At 41.9% G+C, this 20,897-nt stretch overlaps 1 protein-coding gene across 15 annotated transcripts in view; it reads right to left on the bottom strand.

The window, feature by feature from the left end:
* macf1a (microtubule actin crosslinking factor 1a) overlaps positions 1–20,897 on the bottom strand; it is a 224,325-nt gene that overhangs the window by 183,984 nt on the left and 19,444 nt on the right. For 5 of the 15 annotated variants that reach the window (XM_051391461.1, XM_051391464.1, XM_051391476.1 and 2 more), the window contains exon 1: positions 18,596–19,532. The exons of the other annotated variants lie outside the window; for them this stretch is intronic. In XM_051391461.1, the coding sequence (XP_051247421.1) occupies positions 18,596–18,689 (94 nt within the window). In that variant the 5' untranslated portion in view covers positions 18,690–19,532. Of the gene's footprint in view, positions 1–18,595; positions 19,533–20,897 lie in introns of those variants that run through there. 15 annotated transcript variants of the gene reach the window in all.

The following is a 20,897-nucleotide window of genomic DNA, read 5'->3' as shown; positions in this document are numbered from 1 at the left end:
TCCTCAAAATCTGATCTCCAGTAATTGAGACACTGCTCCAAATTTTACAAATCAAACCATATTTTATAACCCCTGCACTATTCTTCCATCATCTGATCAGAACAGCACGCAGTCAACTCATCACTCTTGTCTCCCCTCAGCCTCGTGATCCGGGTCTGATCCTGATCTGACTTGCAAGACTATATCTTCCTTTGTCTCTTGTGGACATCATGCAAAATTAATCACTCAAGTAAAATAAGGACAACTGCAGGTACACCTAATAACACCTCAGGGATACAAAAACATCCTGTCATCAAGGCTTTTACTCAAAAGTCTGCTGGATACTTGTTTGCCATTTTATCTAGCCTGTGTACAGCAGGTAAACTGTCAAAAGAAATGATGCAGTTAATGTACAGACTGAGAAAATATCATTGCAGGCGTGTTCAAGGTTAGTGCAGACACACTGTATCTGCCAGAATTCCTGGGTATGTTGGCACATGTTTAAAAGGTGTAATACCAACATAATTTGTGCATTTAAAAGTCAATTTTGGAAATGGAAGGAAGGTGCTATCGTAGAGTTCAGTTTTTAAAAGCCAAAAATAAGAATCATGATCCAACAGCCTAAAAAGGCAAAAGAGATCTTAAAGATAGAGTTATAGAACAGGGGCCAGGGCTCATTCAATATCTGTAAAATATTAAATTTAATTTGCAAAAACATAAATAAACGCTCTACATTCTGTGTTTAAAGCTATAAATCATTTAGTACAGTAGGGCAGGTACCTTTCTTAACAAAAACGAGCTCTCTCCTTCTGTAAATGATATATTTAAGTATGCATAAAGGAAAAAGCAGAGTCAGCAGTTGTTATGAAGGAGTTAGCTGATGACTGACAGACACTCCAGTCAGCTCCAGCTGCCATAAAGCAAAACTACATAATTATTACTAAAAAAAACCTGCTTTTCACGTCAAGACAAAAGAAAGTGGGTCAAACATAAAGGGAATAAAACAGATGTGTGTGTATGTGAATACATATGGTTAGAGCAAAGAAGAAAAATGACGGGAACGGTGAGAGAAACGCAGTTAAGAGCCACAGACTGACATATAGGTATGAACCACAAGAAAATGGGAACGCCCATTTTTGTGTTGTGTTACTAAAGCTAAAATATGGTGAGATATAATCATATTTAATAACTTTTTGAACCTTGGTTCCCAGATGATGATGTGCACACTCTAGTTGGATCAATAAGCGAGATGAACCACAGCAAAATCTACCATTAGATTTCATTAAATCAACAGTGTGCATGTAAAAAAAGAAGGCGCACATACAGCAGCCCATCAGGAAAAACTAACACAGGCGTCAGAAAATGAAAATGGGCTCCATCCAGCAGACAGACACAGAGCAGAGGGCTGTGTGGTAACTGCTGGAGTCTAGAAACATTAAGTCTAAATGAGAAACAGAACCAGAGCTCAGGGGAGACCAGCTGTAGATTCAATAGTATATAAAGGATCGTCTATTTGCATGCATTCTTAGGATTTCTACATTTTACAATTACAAATGTCCTCACATGAACAGAAACTGTGTGTGTGTGTGTGTGTGTGTGTGTGTGTGTGTGTGTGTGTGTGTGTGTGTGTGTGTGTGTGTGTGTGTGTGTGTGTGTGTGTGTGTGTGTGTGTGTGTGGGGCGCGCGTGTCTTTTCCCACTCTAGATTTATATCCTGCCTCTTTAAGAACAGTAGAAGAAAACAGTCCCAACTTCCTCTCTCCTCCCTCCATCATTGTTTGTTATTTCAGGAATGTTCTGCAGCCTCACTCTCAATTCTGTTCTGCTGTGTCACTGCTGTGTGGCACACACACACACACACACAGGAATTTTTCCCAACATGCAGACGAGTTTCCCATACACTCTCAGGAATTTCAATGAAAGCACATGTGTGTAATGTGAGTGTGTATGGAGGTACGTTTACACTAAGATAAACACAAAACGTGACATAATTGTGTGCTCTCTTCAGAGAAAGTAGCTTCTCAAGTTCTAAAACACACACACACACACACACACACACACACACACACACACACACAACACACAGCCTTCAGCTATAATGTAAAGGAGACTGGTGATGACAGCCTCCTCAGGGTGTACTTCTCAAACAATGTGGGCTGTAACACTGTCTTCTCTTCCTCATCCTGTTTTACTAGTAAGACTTGAAAATAAGGTTTTCAATTGTTCACGTATTTCAGTTATGGACTTTTATGGATTTTTAACCGCTGGAAACGTGTTGGAGTTTTATCATTAATCATCATGATGAAGTTAATTACAAATCACTGTATTTCTATCAGGGTAGTTTTCCTTCAGATAACAGTTTCATTTTCCTCCGTAGTTTCTATCACCCAAGGCGACTTCTTCCTACCAACAAAGTAGTTGTTTGTGTCTTGTCTGCAGCTTAACTAATAATTGCGCCCTCTTTTTTCCAAGCAGCAGTCAGTCCTGAGTTGCTCAACAACTCGCACCCAACATCTGACAACAATGTGACAGGTATAACTGACTGTTGAGGCAGCAGCGCGCTCTACATGTGACCACCAAACCAAAGATAATGATTCAAATATTTGATATTTTAGATCCTTTGGAGGTGCTATGTGCAGCGTCAAAAATCAATAACAAAATGAGTGAGACCCTTGTGTGATTATTATAAACAATAAACAGTGGTAGTGGTAACTAACAGCCAGTCATACCACCAGTATTGCCATGACTACCTGTGTCTCAACAACAGAAAAACACTTGCACGCTTGTTGGTGCAAAGAGCATGCTGCTACTTCTCCACCCTCGCCCTCCTCTGGCGTTACTCTGTATCATTTCTGACTCACTTTGCTGAAGAATATAATTTTACTATTGACCACGATGCAAAATCTTTATGAAGTTTTGAACTAAGTAATTTGGTAATTTTCCACCAAAATCCGAATCTGTTGCAAACATGTTAAGTGGAGGACAGAAACCAAAAGATAGTAAACATTTAGTTCAAATAATGTCTCAATTATTTGTTAATTGTTTAGTCTATACACAACCCAAATATAGACAAATATATTCTTTTTACAGTGATATAAAACAGAAAAACTAAAAAATCTTTACATTTTAGAGACTGAGAAGAGCATTGTTTTGGCATATTTGTTTGAAAAATGACTTTTTTTTAGGGCATTTTTTACCTTCATTAGACAGCGACAATGAAGAGGCAGACAGGAAAAGAGGGAGAGAGAGAGAGGGGGTATAACATGCAACAAAAGTAGCTGGCTACTACTACTACCAATGCTACTTATCAATAAATTGACTAATCGTTTGTAGCTCAGGTTTAATTTGCTATATTACGTCAAAATGCTACTTTTAGCACCTTCAATAGAGCCCATCAGTAAATGACAATGTATGCACATATGACCTATAATACCCACATCTACCTCCTCCGCTCTCTCCCCTCCCCCTCCTCTGAATCCCCTTCACACCTCTAAGAGCTGGTGGCCATCATCCCTCCCTGCCTCCACCCTATCCATCCATCCATCCATCCATCCATCCATCCACCCCCCCTCCAGGAATGTTATTGTCTGACTAAATGCTTAGATTAAAAAAAGAGGAGAAGAGGCAGAGTGAGGGAACGTCAGACTAGGAGGGAGGGACGGAGGGACGGAGGCATGGATGAGGATTAGCAAAAGAGGGGTGACAGACGGGAAATCCGGGAGACCTGCTAACGTGGAGGAGAGCAGGAGAGCAGCACCCTCCCCCTCTCTGCTCCTCTTTTTTATCCCTTCTTCTCAGAACAGTGGCATGTTTTTTAATGCCACAGTAGACCATGCTGAGTTATTAAATCAACTCTAGAGTTTGCTTTTAAACCCAAAACAATATAACAATATCCAATTTAAGTTTTGAATTTCTAGTTCCGTCTGCTTTTTCCACCACAATAATTTTCCTTCTTGGGGAGAATGCTATCTTTTCTGGAGCAGCCCACTGATGTTATTTCCATACACATGTACATCTTTGAGACATGTAGCTGATGTAGTCCAGAATACTGTAAGCCTGGCAAACGCTGGAAAATGCAGAATACAGGAGAGTGATCCAGGGAGGGGAAAACAATCTCTAATAAAGAGAAATAACAAATCCAACTCAGCAATGTCAGAATATCAACTTGGCAGAAATAGGAAGCTGGCATTAAAAAAGGAGAAGAATAAAGATTTCCAAGCTGGCTGTCAAACAGAGCAGGGGTCTCCAGCCCTGCAGGCAGCAGGGCTCTGTGGGTAAAGTCTGGTGATTAAAGGGTGCAAAGACCCTCTGACAGATGGAGCAGGTCACAGAGAGTGGGACGTGCCAGGTCTCTCACATACACACTGACATACTTTTTTTCCCCCTGAATTATGTGCATCTACACCCAGACACAGATGTATATCTCTCCGGTTAGGCATGCAGGCTTGTACGCACGCGCGCACGCACACACACACGGCTGCATGAAAAACGGGCGACCAAGGACAACATTATCAGTGTGCAAGGGCAATGACGCTGTTAAAATGCACACACACACACACACACACACACACACACACACACACACACACACACACACACACACACACACACACACACACACACACACACACACACACACACACACACAGCCAAACAGTGTGTGCACTAGCAAATAGACACAATTGATCTGTTACTCAAAGTATTAAAACTTCCCTTCAAACAAACAGACACACAAACAATATAAGTATCATTATCTACAGCAGTGCAATCCATCACTAAAACATCAGACATTTTTATGTACTGTATGTTCAGTAAGAAGCTAAAACCAATAATATAATAAAACTGATATAACTTGCTCGGTGTGATTTTTTTAATAGCTATAATGAGAGCAAGTTGAAACAGCCATTTTCATTTCTTTTATTATGCGTTCACACAACAGCAGCAATGCAAAAGTCGATTTTCTTGCCTCTTTATTGCCACTTCTGTTTAATTCCTATTCTATTTTATCAGAAGAACTAGCCATTAGCCTGATGACCTGAAATTCTCCAAGGCTCTCACCCAACATCTCATCTCTTTGACATGCTTATTGATCAGACACTGCCAGGCCCCCGGAGCAATCGGGTCTGATCTCTGACTTCAAACTCTGCCAGATAAACTCTCCAAAACAAGACAGACAGACAGACAGACTTACTACACTTGTGAATTGATCCCGCACAGGATATGAATAGCAAATAAGAGCATGTCCTTAATGAGGTCAGTGTGGTGATAATGTCCTTGTGTGACCGACGCTAATAAAGCAGATATTCATTTGAATATTATTAAACTGCTGCTAATGATGTCAATGTTCGCTGTATGAGCTAAAAAAATGCAATTATAAGAGAGCATTTCTCATTGATCATCTGTTATTTTTACAGGGACGGTCCATCTAATGAATAGCAGTGATTCACTCCAGTGCTAATGAACAGAGACAATGAGAAACCACAGTGATATTCAGGCTCATACCCTCTTACCCGCAGGATTGTAATTTTAGAATTTCTCAATTAGGAGCAAAGCCTGTTAAGAGAAGTAGCTGGAGCTGTAAGAGATTAACAACAGCTCTGACTACTGACCTAGTAAAGATAGAGAGGGGGACAAAATGAGAAAGGGATGATGAAAACACAAAGAAGAGCAATGAGAGTATGAAATAAAATGAGACTGCAACAAAGAACTGAGAGGTAGAAAAGAGGTTGAGATGGAGATAATCGAAAATGGTGATGAAAGAAAGACTTCAAAAAGTAATCAAATATGACAACCTGCCTCCCCTCACCGGTTTTTGGTCTAGTTTTTTGGTAGTGCATGAAAGAGGGAATGAAAAAAAGAAAGGGAGGGAGGGAGTGAAGGAGAGAAGCAGTCTGTGTCAGGAGAATGGTATGATGGGGGTTTCATCAAGGGCAGATAAAAATAAGATGATGAATCAGAAGTATTCACACTCACAAGACCACACAGACGTTACTGTAGAGGGTCAGGCAGAGGTCAGTCAGCAGTAGCAACTAGCCGAACATATAACGTCTGAAACCACAACCGGTGTGTATGACTGCATAACCTGAGGAACTGTTTGGCTATTTTGAGCAACTCTGCCCACGTTGGCTAAACTATTTAAGGCAAAGTTTCTGAACTGTTGTTAATGTGAGAGCCTCACTGTAGCAACAGCATTTGACAAAGACTCTTGAACACTTTTATTAGTACATCTAACTAAAAATCAGTGGGACAAATTTGCTAATGAGTCAGAGTTGTCTAGGCTAGTACATAATGGGAGCTGAAAGGGTAAAAACAATGACCAGAAAAGCTGAATTAATATATTCTCTGATTTAAAAAAAACTAATGTGAAACAACTGAATTTTATAAAGATGCTGAGAGTCCACTATAACCCTTTTAAAGAGGCCGGCTGTAGAACTTATGATTTCAGAGACCTTATATATAAAAACGTGAACCTTCCCTCTCACCAAAAAAAAATAAATCCCTGTTTTCTGAGGAGGTGGGAGGAGGGAAAGCAGGAGGACATTACTGCTGACACAAAAAAAAGGCAAGAGGCTTACACAGGGATTGTTGGATTTTAAAAGGCTCTGCACTAAAAAGGAGAAAGACATTTAAAATACTGCAACCTGACTGCAGCCATTATGGGGGAGTGCAGCACAGCAGTGCAGCGTTTAATGGGACTGGCTGCAGGTGCAGGATGAAGCTGAACTCAGAAACATAAAACAGAAACAGAGAGACTGAACTCTCGTAGAAAATGTTGCTATTGAGATTGTCTTAGATAAAAAAAAATGAATAAGCTGAGCCATATTACAAAAGACAATCAGCTTTATATTCATCCAGAAATCCAATCAAAGGCCACGCTTCCTACTACTCCATGATGTCAGTGCCATGCTGAATTACATAAGAACCACAGTAAACCCCCTGTAGCAGCAGCATCAGTGGTACTGGCCCGACACCACGGAAATGTGAGGGAATGGACCAGTCCACTGTGATGGGGGTGTCCTGGTTCCTTGCCATGGCGTTGGTGTAGTAAAGTGGATGAATGGGATTAGGGCTCGGCCCCTGCTGGGGGGCTGTCTGTGTGACGTCCCGCCAGGATGGACCAGATTACCCTCACAGCCTGATTTGAATGGCAAATCCTCACACCAACCCACACGCACGAGCACACACGTGAACGTGCAAAACACACACCAAAACACGGCAGGCTTATGGAGTGTGGCTTGTAAGCAATACACAAAAAGGATTATGTGGCAATTAGGGCTGCAACTAATGATTATCTGTCATCCATAACTTTATTTTTTAAATAATTGTGTTCAATCTAATAGAAAAAAAAAAAAAGAAATAGGGGAAATTCTCATATCAAGATGCCGGTTATCAAAAAGAAACTTGTTAAAATTGCTTGTTTTTCCTACAAAAAGTCAAAAACTCAAATTATATTTGGTTTATAATGTTTGTAATGTATAGTGTTATCTCACTTATGAGCAAGTCAATCCAAAACTAATTGATTGTGTAATTTTTAGGAAAGATTAGAATAAGGTCTGAAAAAAATAATATTATTTCAGCTAATTTGTTTTCTGCTTTCTTTCTATTAATTGTCTCATGACCCCTTACATTTGACTTGTGATCTCCTGGTGGGTACTGACCCCGAGGCTGTGAACAACAGGGATTAGTCTCCAACTCATTACAGCACCAATGTTAATGGTAGATTATTACTAACTTTGAGGATTAGAGGTTTGTTGTTGTTGGGCCATGTCTGCCATTTATACACATGTATTTTGAACACACGCGCGCCTTCCTTGCTGTGTTTCCTGTGTTTGTGTACCTGCTAAGCAGCCCGGCTCCAGTGTGTGACCTAGTGTCCCACAGTGAGTGTGCAGTCAGCTGAGAGTCACAGGCTGAAGGAATTGGAGCAGATTAAAAGTCACCCTGCCTCTCTCGCAGTCACAAGCCGGGGTCGACACTCACAGCCACTCAGCGCATCCTTTCATCTGACGGGATTTGAGAGTAAAACACACGTCCAATCGGCTGGGACCGACAGTTCCCACAGTTATTAGGGGGTCTGAACAAAAAAAAAAAGGGCACGTGTATATATTATTTACCACTCATCTTCCTGCCTGGATACTTCAAATGGTTAATAAATAAAACGATTTTCTCTTCTCTGACACAAGATACTGATCTTAAAGGAACTGCCAAGACAATTTACACTATTTAGTGAGTGTTTTAATTCAAGACACCTCCAAACAGCACCAGTCTGTACAGCTTTAAGAACAATGTTCAACTTAAAATCCCTATCAGTCAATTCTTTCTCCTGCAGCAATCCATTTTATCTCTCCTCCTGTGCTTTTTCTTGCTAAAAGTAACATTTGTTCAAACTTTTTTCATGTTTGAACAACTCAGCATGACTCAAAAACAGTCAAAACTCAAACACTGGCAACACTGGCAGCCCTAGGCGTCAACAGACACCACCTCAGCTGAAGCTTTTCTCCTGATTCTGGTAAAAAGATATTTGGACCGAACTAACAAAAGTGGAACCAAATATCACATTATGTGCTTCATTCTGCCTTTCTTCAATTGAGCTTTAAAAAGGTGCCATTCGTCTTTATCATCTCGGTTGTATTCTTGCTGTCTTTCTGTCCATTTTCTATCAGGTCTTTAGGGCTTTTTATTAACTTGTTATGTTTTTCAAATGTCTGTGCATGTCCCGCATAAAACCTGACAAGACTTTTAAGTATCAAGTTTCCAGCCTCGTGGAATACCTAACATGGAGATACACAGAATACTGCAGTATATGAAGGGGAACACAGTGTGACTCACATTGCTTTCACTCTCCTATAGCATCCTATCCCTCAACCTTCAATCTCACTGGGATAGAAAGTGATTAAATAACATCCATCTGAATGACAGGATGATGGGGAGACAAGGGGAGGTATAGATTTCCCGTCTTCCTCCGCCCGTAGCTTCCTGCCTTCATAAGAAAATTAACAAGGAGAGCATAAAAGGAGAGAAACTGAAAAAGGCCAAAGAGTTGACGATAACAAAATAAAGCGCAGCTATCCAGGATAATGCTTATGAACAAGAGTGTGATGAAAAGAAAATCTAGAGAAAGAAAAAGGGAGGAGGATGAGTATTGAAGCGAGATCAAGCTTGAAAGACAGAATTGGCCATCAGCGCCTTAACCCCTGCCTCACAGTGTAGGCCAATGAGACAGAAAATACAGGCTAATCTGTGAATTAGCACCCAAAGAACATTTGAGAATTTCTCAGAAGGCCAAAAACTAATTCTCATTGTGGAGGCGGAGAGATGGAAATGGGAAGTGCAAGATTACAGAGAAAAAAAAGAGTGAAAGAGGATGCAGTACAACCTGAAGACAGATGATGCCCTATAGGGGAGCGTGGGAGCGTGTGTGTGTGTGTGTGTGTGTGTGTGTGTGTGTGTTCGGCCCATTCCAGCAGTGTGCAATCGATGCTCTCTGCAGACTAACCACTGTCCCCTATATTGCTTTTAGAGCTGCATCCATGATTAATTAATTAACTGTCTCTCTCCCTATCTTACTTTATCTTGACAGCTCTACTGCATTTTACAGCCCTCACACCCACACATAGACACACAGACACCCACCCACACACAGACACACCCATACAGCAGCAACAATATTCAGCAAGAGAGATGTGAAGAGATGGTGGCAACTCAATTTGACAAGACTTGGTTCACAATAAGCCGGCTACATTTGAAAACACAGAGAAACTATCTCCATCCACACTGGGACAATACGACTACAGCTACATCTCTTCCTTTAAGGCTTCTTTCAGTCAGCTAACAACAAAGCTGAGCCAGCTAAAAAATAGCAATTTCCTACCTGTTAACCAGGTGAAGGGTAATTCCTTTATGATCATATCCTCATCTTGCAAAATAAATATTTATACAGGTTAATTACAACAGCTGTGCTGCGTGATTGGCTTTATTGACATTGCACAGAGTGGGTGAGCTGTATTTTCGAATGTATCCAGTCAGGATAGCGTTTTTTTTTAATGCTGTATTAGTGTGAACTAGACTGCACAATATGGTAAAAACATCATATCGCGATGTGATTCACGATTCGTGTGGGAATGATCATTTTTGCATCAGAAACATAATTTTAATTGAAAAAAATATTAAAATCACAAGAATCTGAAATGTATTTGGGTCGGTACTAAACCAACAAGCTTTGCCATTTGGCCATTATAACTGTTTTTGTTTTTTTAATATATTTTTTTGCCTTTATTATTGGCTAAAGATTGAAAGGAAAGGGAGAAGAGAGAGGGAATCACACGCAGCAAAGGGTCACATGTCAGATTCAAACCCATGGTCGCTGCAGCAAGGTTTCAGCCTCCGTCCATTGGGCTCCAGCTCTACTGAGTGAGCTATCCGGACACCCCATAATGTTGTTTTGTCACACATTTTACTTTTACGACTTGGATACTGCCCATGACCATATTGCAAATTTGATTAATTGTGCTGCCTTCGTGCGGAGACTGAACAGAGAGGAAAATATGTCTTTTCAAACTTGAATGTGACTGTGTGCGTGTTTGTGTGTCACAGAGGTCAAAGCAACAGCACTGTGCTCCTCCTCCTGTTTGCTTGTGGAGCCTTATTATCGATTCAAGTCATGGCGCAGCTCCAAGGATCATGCGGAGCGTGCACGCACACACAAATATACACAGTGATATCATGCATCCACTGATGTTCTTGACCTATTTTTTTTTTCTCCCTTCAAATGAATGCAGTCACTGACACACAAGCACACAGCCAGAGATTCCTCCCCCCACTTCTCCAGCGATTACATTAAAACATCCAGGATGCACCAACAGAGACGGGACAAACATCCCACTGCAGTGCAACAGTGCAAACTCCAGGAGCTCTGACAACCGCCGCGCAACACTGGAGAAAAGTTTAAAAAGGATGTGGGTCGACCACACAGCCTTCACTGTTACAGTCTGTCATGAATACAGGCCCTGTGTGCGGCTGACAGAAGAGAGGGACACTGTCACCACACACACAAATATGCACCAACGAACACATTTATACGCTGGAGCAAATATTTCACACTCGCTGGCTGCAGCCCACACGACCATTCAACTCAATTTTCTCCCCAGACACAGACACAGACACAGACACACACACACACACACACACACACACACACACACACACACACACACACACACACACACACACACACACACACACGCACAGACACAATGAAGCTCATTGATTATTTTACTAAAAATCAGCTGGGTGCTGGTTATGTAAGAACCCTGAGGGCTAAAGAGGGGAGGAAACAGTAAGAGGGGGGAGAAAAGGGGGGGGGTTACAGGGAAGAGAGGGGAGGAGAGACGTGACAGATTTACTGCATATGGAGATAAAATGTGGGGAATGCAAGAAAGAGTGCCAGTGGGATCTCGTTTTGACACTGCAGTGTTTTTCTTATTAGCGGATATACGTACAGCAGCTGGGCGTCACTATAACAGAGTTAATTTTCCGTTTACAGTCTGCAGTGTCGTTTATTTTACATGCACTCACTGTAAATATGTCAGATACTATTAACATAAGAATGAATCGATCTTTCCCTCCGTGTGTGTGTGTGTGTGTGTGTTACGTTAAGGAGAGAAATATTTCACAACCTAAAAATGTATATGTCTTTATCTCATACTCTTGCTGTCAATGACATGAAATTATGAAATTTCTCGGAGTTCAATTTAATTTCCTTTTCTTATTCTATACTTATAATGCATTAATAACAGGCAATTTGTCCCAGCAGGGTGGAGAGGGCTCTCAGCAGAGCCCTGAGCTCTGGGAGCGTTTGATTTCCCCAAAGGCTCCCCCCACCCCCGCCTCCTCTTCCCTTCCCCTACTACGAACAGCAGTGCACGCTTTCGAGCTCGGTCAGCATTTGCTTTCCCTGCTGCAGCTCTGACAGCGTTTGGTTTTCCTGCCGACACAGTCAGGTGCTGCTGGAGAATGTGACCAAACAGGAAGCGACCGGGGGAAATGATGGGAAAACGGGGAGGGGAGGAGGCAGGAAGAGAGAGAAGGAGGAAGAGAAGAAGAAGAAGAAGAAGAAGAAGAAGAAGAAGAAGAAGAAGAAGAAGAAGAAGAAGAAGAAGAAGAAGAAGAAGAAGAAGAAGAAGAAGAAGAAGAAGAAGAAGAAGAAGAATGAAGTGATAATGAAATCAAGCGAGTGAGAACGTGAGGAAAATGCAGACGAGGGGGAGGGAGAAGGCGATGGAGGAAGAATCGATACTGAGAGGAGAAAGTGGGCCATGGCAAAGAATGAAGACAGAGAAAAAGCACATGAAGCAGCTATTAGTAGCAGACGGGAGCAACAACGAGACCATTAATATTCTGAGTTTCATTACAAAATGCAATATCCACGTTATGAACAAAGGCCATTTTACTCCACTAACAAATGAGCTAGAGATGAAATTCTGGATGGTATTTGCAATTTAAGACCCTTGTAACATCCCCCACTGTAACATCCCCCACTGTAACATCCCCCACTGTAACATCTTGTTTCCCAAATAGCAATAAAAGGCTTTGTTTTCAGTTGCTGATGTGACAGCAAACAACTGTAGATGAAAATTACGGTATGACCAGGGTGTGATCTGAGAGACACAGAGAGATTGTGCTGGGTGAGGAGGAGGAGGAGGAGGAGGGGGAAGAGGTGGTTGTGTTCTTGCGGGCAGAGATCTACCGTGAGAGGAGAGCAGAAGCGAGGGAGTTAGAAGGGAAAAACTAGGCCACGTGGAAAAATCCAGTTGTCATGATCCAACTCAGGGACTGGCCGATAGCTTCCATGTCTGCCCCTCTTCTCTCTCAAAGTCTATTTTCCTCTCTTTCAGTCTGGTTTCATCTTTCTCTTCTCTCTGAGATTCAGTTGTTCTGTTTTCTATTCTGCATTCTGCCTCTCAACTCCCCATCCCTTCCGCTCCTGATACGATCTCTCTTCATCTCCACATTTTTAGCCCCTTGTCAATCTCTTCATCCGCTCCCTCTTATTTCCTCCAGCATCGAAGATCACTCGTCCAATAACCAGTTGCAGAAGCGAAACAAATTTCCCTGCGTCATCTAATCTTGACATTTCAAGGTCTAATTTTACCTCTAATGGGGTCACATTGGTCCAGCGTGACATTTCTCAGGCCGAAGCACAAAGACAGGAAAGGGGCTGTTAAAGATTGCATATTCAAAGCAGCAACAGATACACTTTAATAAGATTCATGAGGTAGTTAGAGAAGTACAGGCGTTCTTTGTAAGTCCACAGCGTGTGGAGAATCAGAGAGACAGGTACAAACACACAGATCTGGACAGACAGGAAGAGCTGCCCAGCGCTAGTTTGACACTTCCTGTATCCCATGAAAACGCTACACGTCAGCAAACACTCAACACCAAGCCCTTCTCACTTGTTAGGTCACTGACCTCTGTGAGCTGAGTACTTTCAACTGTACTCATGCGATCACAGCTTGTGTATACGTGTCCACATTAACGATTTCAAGCAAAATGTTATTAAAAACTATCCAGATGGGTTATTATATTCTTGGTTTTATATGCGTGAAGAGTTTTTTCTGGTGTAACAATGAGACATAGCTCATTGTATCTGCAAAAAAATGGCCATATCATGGTAAATATCCATATTGGAAAAATATCATGATATTGATATCAGCCGTATTTCCCAGCCCTATGCTCCAGATGATTCATTACAAAGGCTGTTGAATACACAATAACTTAATTAATCAATAAACTGATCAACATAAAATGAATTGTTAATAGTTTGCTGGTACCAGCCTTACATAATGAGGGTATTTTGTGCTTTCCTGTTTCATATCACTGTAAATTGAATATCATTGGGTTTTGAACTATTGGTCAGATGAAACAAGCAATTTCAATATGTCATATGAGACATTTTAGAGATGAAACAATTAACAGAGAAAATCTATTCTTCTATTCTGCAGTTGTATAATGATATAGAAGGAAACAGCCCTGTCCAACCACCCTAGCCAGCATATGATTGGAGGTCTGGCCCTCAACGTGTATGGTTTGTGGGTCACAGTGAAGGAGGTGAACAATCAACATATTTTTGGGTTCAAATCAGCAATGTCATTTGATAGAACTTTGGTTGTGTTTGAGGAGTATTATCATCTTCCAGCCCAACTGCTCCTGTGAGCGTATGGTGTGTGAGCATGTGTGAGCGTATGGTGTGTGAGCGTGTGTGAGCAATGTGTGACTGTGCATGTCACTGCTAATTCACATTAGAGGAGTGTGTGTGTGTGTGTGTGTGTGTGTGAGGCTTGTGTGTGACTCTGTGTGACCTATAAACAATGCAGTAAAACATTAATCCTGATGGGCAGGGTGGGGGGCAAAGCCATAGAGAAATGTTCCCTGTGCTTCACTGCTACATACAGTACAAGCATAGAGGTCAACACACTCACAGCAGCAGGAGGACCGAGCTGCCAGAAGCTGGCACCGCCTAAAGACTGATGAGTTAGAGGTGTTAAGTATACAGAGGGAACATCGTGATGCCAACGTCAGCCAAAGATCTGCAACGATGTTAACCCTGCTCAACACACACACACACACACACACACACACACACACACACAACACACACACACACAACACACACACACACACACACACACACACACACACACTCGACACAGGATACAGACGGCTCCGTTTGCCCAAGTTGACGGGGAGTTTATCCAGACTGAGAATGAAGATTAGATTTGGCGAAACTGAATTGAAATTGAACAGATTTTAGATAAGACAAAAGGAATGTACTCTCTGACAATTTACCAGTACATGGAATTGCTTGCCTAAAGTTTTGTTTTTCAATACACACACATCCAGAAAGGACACACATACACAAACATTCGAGTGTCTATCTTTGTAAAGTTATGGCTGTCGGTTTCCTGACCATCTTGTCCTTCTAAATGTCCAATTGTTCTGTTTCCTTCCAGGTTTCCTGACTTATATTTGGCTCTGAAAGGATGTTCATGCAGTGTTGTGTACCTGTCATGTTTTACCGCACCTGCAAACTTTTAAGCTGCTTTTGAGCTTATGTAGCTGTTATTATACTTGTATCATTAGCATTACTAAAGCAAAGAACAAACAAACCAATTATAGAATATAATAAATATAATGGTCATGTGAACGTTGCTGTCAATTTACCCTAAACCATTTGATTTTCCACTGACTCAGAGTGAGTGTGTGTGTGCGTGTGTGTGTGCGTGTGCGTGTGTGTGTGCGTTTTCTGAGTCAGGTCCCAGTGTTTTTCCATATATGACCCTGTTGCTACTGCTTTAGATATCCTGTCATTGTTACATAGCCGTTACACACAAGCACAAACGCACACAAACACCCTACCACCCATGTGAATGATTTAAGCTGGATCAAATGTCCCCCCCCACTCCAGTTTCAGTCAAGTGATCCCGCAAGCGACGCCAAGTTCACATTTCTCTGTCTATTCTTCCCGACAACTGCTACAAGTGACTCACACACAGCTGACAGAGTAGTGAAAACTCACATATATACACAGAATGGGGGTTTATGGGGTCAAGTTCACTGCAGCATTATGACAATTGCTGCAATCCACACTACCACGAGAGGAAGGGAACGAAAGAGGAAGAACAAAGTATGACAAAATGAATGAATGACAGGGCAAACTTGATATCATCCAAGACAGTAGGCGTGCTATTGTTGCTAACAGTCTTCAAAGAGTAAAACGTGATTAGACAGTGACATACTGCAGCACAAGACCCATTGTTGGAGAGTGACTCTGGAGGACACGGGACAGGCCCTATAGGGTTACAGTCTCATTATAGCACTGAAGATGGAGATGAGGTTTGTTTGACAGAAATCAGAGCTACAAGTCCAAAACCTGCAGCCGTTACAGAGCCAGAAAAGGATATCCTACTGTCACAGAGAGAGCTTGTGGTTATAAGTTACTGTGTCATATCACGGACACATTCTCCTACAGTCCCTGAGGGACAAAAACATCAACAAAAATATACCCATTTGCTAATATTTATCACTGTTCAGTACCACTTATTCCTCTATCTGCGGAATAACATAGGTAGAATAATCAACTAAATGAGTTTCTCAACTAATGTTTTAGTTCACTGACCATAAAAACCAGTTTTGTATCTATCAAGCGACCGCTTCACAAACACAGATTTAGCAAAAGATGTTTGATTTTCTGTTTTTTATTAGTTTGAATTACACATTTTTGTTTTTTTGCTGCTGATCAGCCAAGCAATCTGAGGATTATGTGAACTGGTGTCTTGTGGTGGGTATTTGACATTACTCAATCAATAACTGATCATGAAATGGCAGCTGTAACATCTACAATGATTTTCTAGAGCTACAAAACTGTTTTAAAAATGTCATTAATTTCAAGTAGCTTGGATTAACATAAACAGGGTTTGGATGGAAAGAATACGGAGGTCTGTGGGGTCCCGTCATTCTTGTACCACATGTACTGGTACTAACTACTGCACCTGCCAAACGAAAGGACAAGCAGCAGTTCTATAGCTATCAACATTACCAGAGTTTAGAGTGCTGACCTATGATCAGTTTGGGACTTTCAGGCTGTTATGTGTTGAGATTCCTAATAGGCCAAAAGGCCCAAGAGGCCCATGTCGAGCTCTACTTAAAACAAAGTGCTTATGTTCCCTTCCTTTAATCACCTGCCACATGGGAAGCACCACCTCTAATGCCTTATTTATCTATCAAAGTAAAACGATGGTCCTCGCAGATAAAATTGAACTGCGATTGCAATCGACAAATGGCTCTTTAATGGAGAGCAATCATTCGCTACAGGCTGAGAGATGGACTGCAGTTCTGCCTGCTGAGGTAAGTGTGTGAGAGAAAGACAGTAAGACAGATTTAATGGAAGTCTGTCAGCCTACTGAGGAACTTTTAACACCTTTACCATTTAGATTTATTCTAACATTAAACTAGCTATTAATGCCAGGAATAGAAATCCCTGTGTGTTAATATAATACAGACCTAACAGCATCAGTTTTAACCAGATTGTGTTATGATTGGGAAGGAACAATGAAGTCAATGCCAGAAAGCTTTTTAAAATCAAGGGAAAGTATTGCAAACTTAATGTAGCACGCTTCTCTGTTATTAATCCCTTTCTATGCCCGATGCAAACCGCCAGCGGCAGGAAAAAGCAACAAAAATGTGGGCCAAAAAGACCTAACTCATGTGTTATACATACAGGAGGTACACAGAAGACTCTGTCTGCATATTTTGGCCCAGATATAGTCCAGATATGGCTGATACCGTTCAGAGCCACGTGTTTTCACTCTCCCGAAAGCCTGTTATTCCAGGAACTGCAAATTACAATGGCTGGGCAATGTGTTGCCATAGCAAAGATGCTACAAACTGTCACTGACACCATCTCCCAAAGGGCTTCTTCCTCTGCGGTTAGATTGGGTTTGTTGTACAGATAGTTGATGTTGGGAGGATTAAAGAACTGCTGATGTTCCTATGTTGTCTTTCTCTACCTGTCTCACACATATGCACACATTTGCCAGCAACACACACAAGCTAAGTTCTAAACCCTAAGGAGTTTAGTTTCATTATAATAATCAATAATTAAAAGCCACCTCCTTTTCATCAGTGCCAGCTACACAGATGTGACCCGAGTCTGTTGGCTGTGAGCACCCCCCCCATCCTCTCCCCCACACACAAACTCCCCCTCACCCTCCCTACCACAGTCAATTTCAGTAGAGGCATTCATTTTTAAAGCACCCCTGTCACTGGGATTATAAAACAGCAAGACTCAACCCTGGTGGTAACGCCACTGCTGCAGGGGGTAACAATAAGAGAGAGAGAGAGAGAGAACACACACACACACACACACACACACACACACACACACACACACACACACACACACACAGAAAGAGATCTGCAGTAGCCCAACAAGCACCACTCTGTGTTTTCTCATCTTAATGCATTTCAAAATCAGACAGACACTCAACCTTGCAGGGCAGCAGCTTGGATATTTACAGGATAAACAGCAAACACAAGGCGAAACATGAGGCCATGTGGGGAAAATTCCCTGATGCTGGCAGGGCAAGGGTGTGGGGGGGCCACTTCATAAAAGTGCTTCCTCTGGTGTCTCAAAAGAACACAAGTGATTACAAGGGAGTGAGGGCCTGCAGTGTGCCCCTGCCCGGTGAAATAACGTGGCGAAGCTGGAAGCCGTGCTTTGTTTATCCAAAATATCAACAGTGAAACAATCCAGATTATGAAACTGGCAGACTGGGCTGGCTGCCTGCCCACAGATCAACTTACACTTTCAGACACACTCTGTGCCCAAAGAGTCTTTTCATCCTGTTCCTTTCATCCCCCTGACACAAACACACCAACATTCCTACAATATTCCCAGGGGGACATGTGAATGTGTCTCAGATGGCCAATAGAAAGTTAAGTAACCTCATCCTGTGACTTTGCTGAATGATGGGTTTATTTTTGGCTTAGTTATGATATTTTTAAAACTTCAAATGTGATATTTGAAGAATATCCTGTACACTACAGTACTGCCCTTTTACCTTTATATCTCTCCAGCACATCCTCGTAAGCCTGGGCGAATTCCTTCTCCTGGGAATGGTTTGTCGGCAGCAGACCCGGTATGAACCCGGCCATGGTGGCTCTGCAAGCCGGCTGGCGAGTGGAGAGGGGTCGGCCTGCAGACTACCGCAGTGACCCGGTCCGCTGCTGCCCGTCAAGCCCCCAGCCCTGGCTCCTTCTTCCTTACTGTCGGTGTCCAATCCAACAACACCTTGTCTGGAACTAGTGATGCATTGGCGCACACTGAAAGCCCAGTAGCTCACTTCCAAGCGGGGTTGGATAATCCTTAGGGATATTCAAGATAATAAAAATAATAAAAAAAGGACAAAAAAAGCCTGAAGGGAGCGCGTATTTTAGGAAATATAAGACGTTAAAGATGTTACTAGCTACTTAAATGAAGGTTACATAAACGTTATCTATCCATTATCGCCGTCTGTGTATGTGTGTGTGCGGGAACACACAGTCGCATCGCTCGGTGTGTCTCCGTCCAGTCCCTCCTTCAATATCGGCTTCCACCCGGCGACTGGTGCTTTTTTTGTGCCTCCTGTGTGTGTGTGTGTGTGTGTGTGTGTGTGTGTGTGTGTGTGTGTGTGTGTGTGTGTGTGTGTGTGTGTGTGAGGGAGGGTGTATATCCTGCACACCCTGGACGAGTGTGTCTGTTTCCGTCCCCAAATCGGCGCAGCTCCAGACGAAACCGTATCCGGGCTCGGGCTTCCTATCCCAGGCTGTGTCGGCGTCCTGTGGATCTGACGCGAGCCGCCCGAGCTCCCAGCATGCTTTCCCCGGCCGTAATGGCCGCTTCTATCCGAGGCTTTGCGGTCTCTGCCTCCAGTGTGAATGAGTATGTCCGTGTTTCTCTCCCTCTATCTCCCTCTAATGCTCAGGTTTCTCGACTGTTCCTGCAGTGGCTGTCTTCCATCCCTCTCTACCGGCCACGCCAGGAACCTCCGCCACAGGAATTTCAAGAGCCGGTTGGGGAAGGTTTTACATGGCTGCCGGGGGATAATGGAGCTGGAGCGCCCCCAGATGGTGGGCCCGGCTCGGTGACAGGTAACCATGATGGCCCTGGGGCAGGCCAACCAATGGGCTGTTAGCAGTAATGTCACTACACCTGCAGCTGCTTACATTAACTATCACCAGGGTTTACTTAAAAATGGAATCCAAGAATAACCAATGTAAGTAACGCAATTTAATTACTTTTCGTTACTTTTGGACGACCTCAACACCCAATATGTAAACAAAAACAAGAGAGAATAAATATCAATAATATTCTATTCTATATTCTTTTCTATAAGAACAATGTAACCTTAGAAAACATGTGACCTCTGTCATGTTTATTTTAAAGAAAAACTGATGTATTTAAAATGTGTAATCCTAATAAATAATGCCCATTTTAAGTAAATAGTTTTTTTTCGGTAACTATACTAATGGATTACATTAGTTACATTACATTATTTCATTACATTAAACTCAGTTACATATAATTCGTTACTACCCAAACCTGTGTGTGTGTGTGTGTGTGTGTGTGTGTGTGTGTGTGTGTGTTTGCTGGGTATGCAAGCTATTGTTTTCACTAACGGTTTATTTCTGAATTATATGAAGTTATGTCTCTATCATAGTTGTATTCCTTGTTGTTATTGTTGTCGCTCCAATTTCTTAAGTTTACATTTGTCATATTGTCAACCCCCAAATAAACTGTTTAAATGTTTATTTACTTTTTTTAAATGTATTTAGTAGTTGATGCAATGTAAAGCTGTCAAAAACAATGGCAAGTCACTGAAGAGTATGCAAATCTAAATACATACATACTAAATAAGCTATTTGTTCAATAAAGAAGGCTCATATTGAAAGGGCAAATATTATAACAGAACAGAACATATTTTCATACTAAAATAAACTAAAACTTTATACCTGGAATTTGCAGACACTGTATGTAAGGACGTTTTGGTTGTGGATGAGCTGAATTAATGGAGCACACTGCCATCTAAAGGCCATCTGAATCCCTATTAAAGAGAACTGTGGCAAAATAATCCAAGTGAAAGCCTTGATAACAGGCCTCAAACCCCCCTAATGTTGCATTAATGGGTCCAAAATGAGTGCAACCAGAAGAAATGCAATCACAGACCTCTTCTTGGCCAAAATAACACCAAGGAACACAGACACAAAGACAATGTGTTCATTTTACTTAAAAAATATGCACACTCCATTTAAAAGAATGAACTTTGAGCTACAAGTCAGGTGAGCCTCTGTGTTTGACAGCAATCTATCTGATGTTAGGTGAAT

Source organism: Dicentrarchus labrax, unplaced genomic scaffold (genome assembly GCF_905237075.1).
Source record: "Dicentrarchus labrax unplaced genomic scaffold, dlabrax2021, whole genome shotgun sequence".
In the NCBI taxonomy this organism is placed as follows: domain Eukaryota; kingdom Metazoa; phylum Chordata; class Actinopteri; family Moronidae; genus Dicentrarchus; species Dicentrarchus labrax.
The sequence above is the reverse complement of the archived record's forward strand: the minus strand, read 5'-3'. Positions and strand labels throughout refer to the sequence as shown.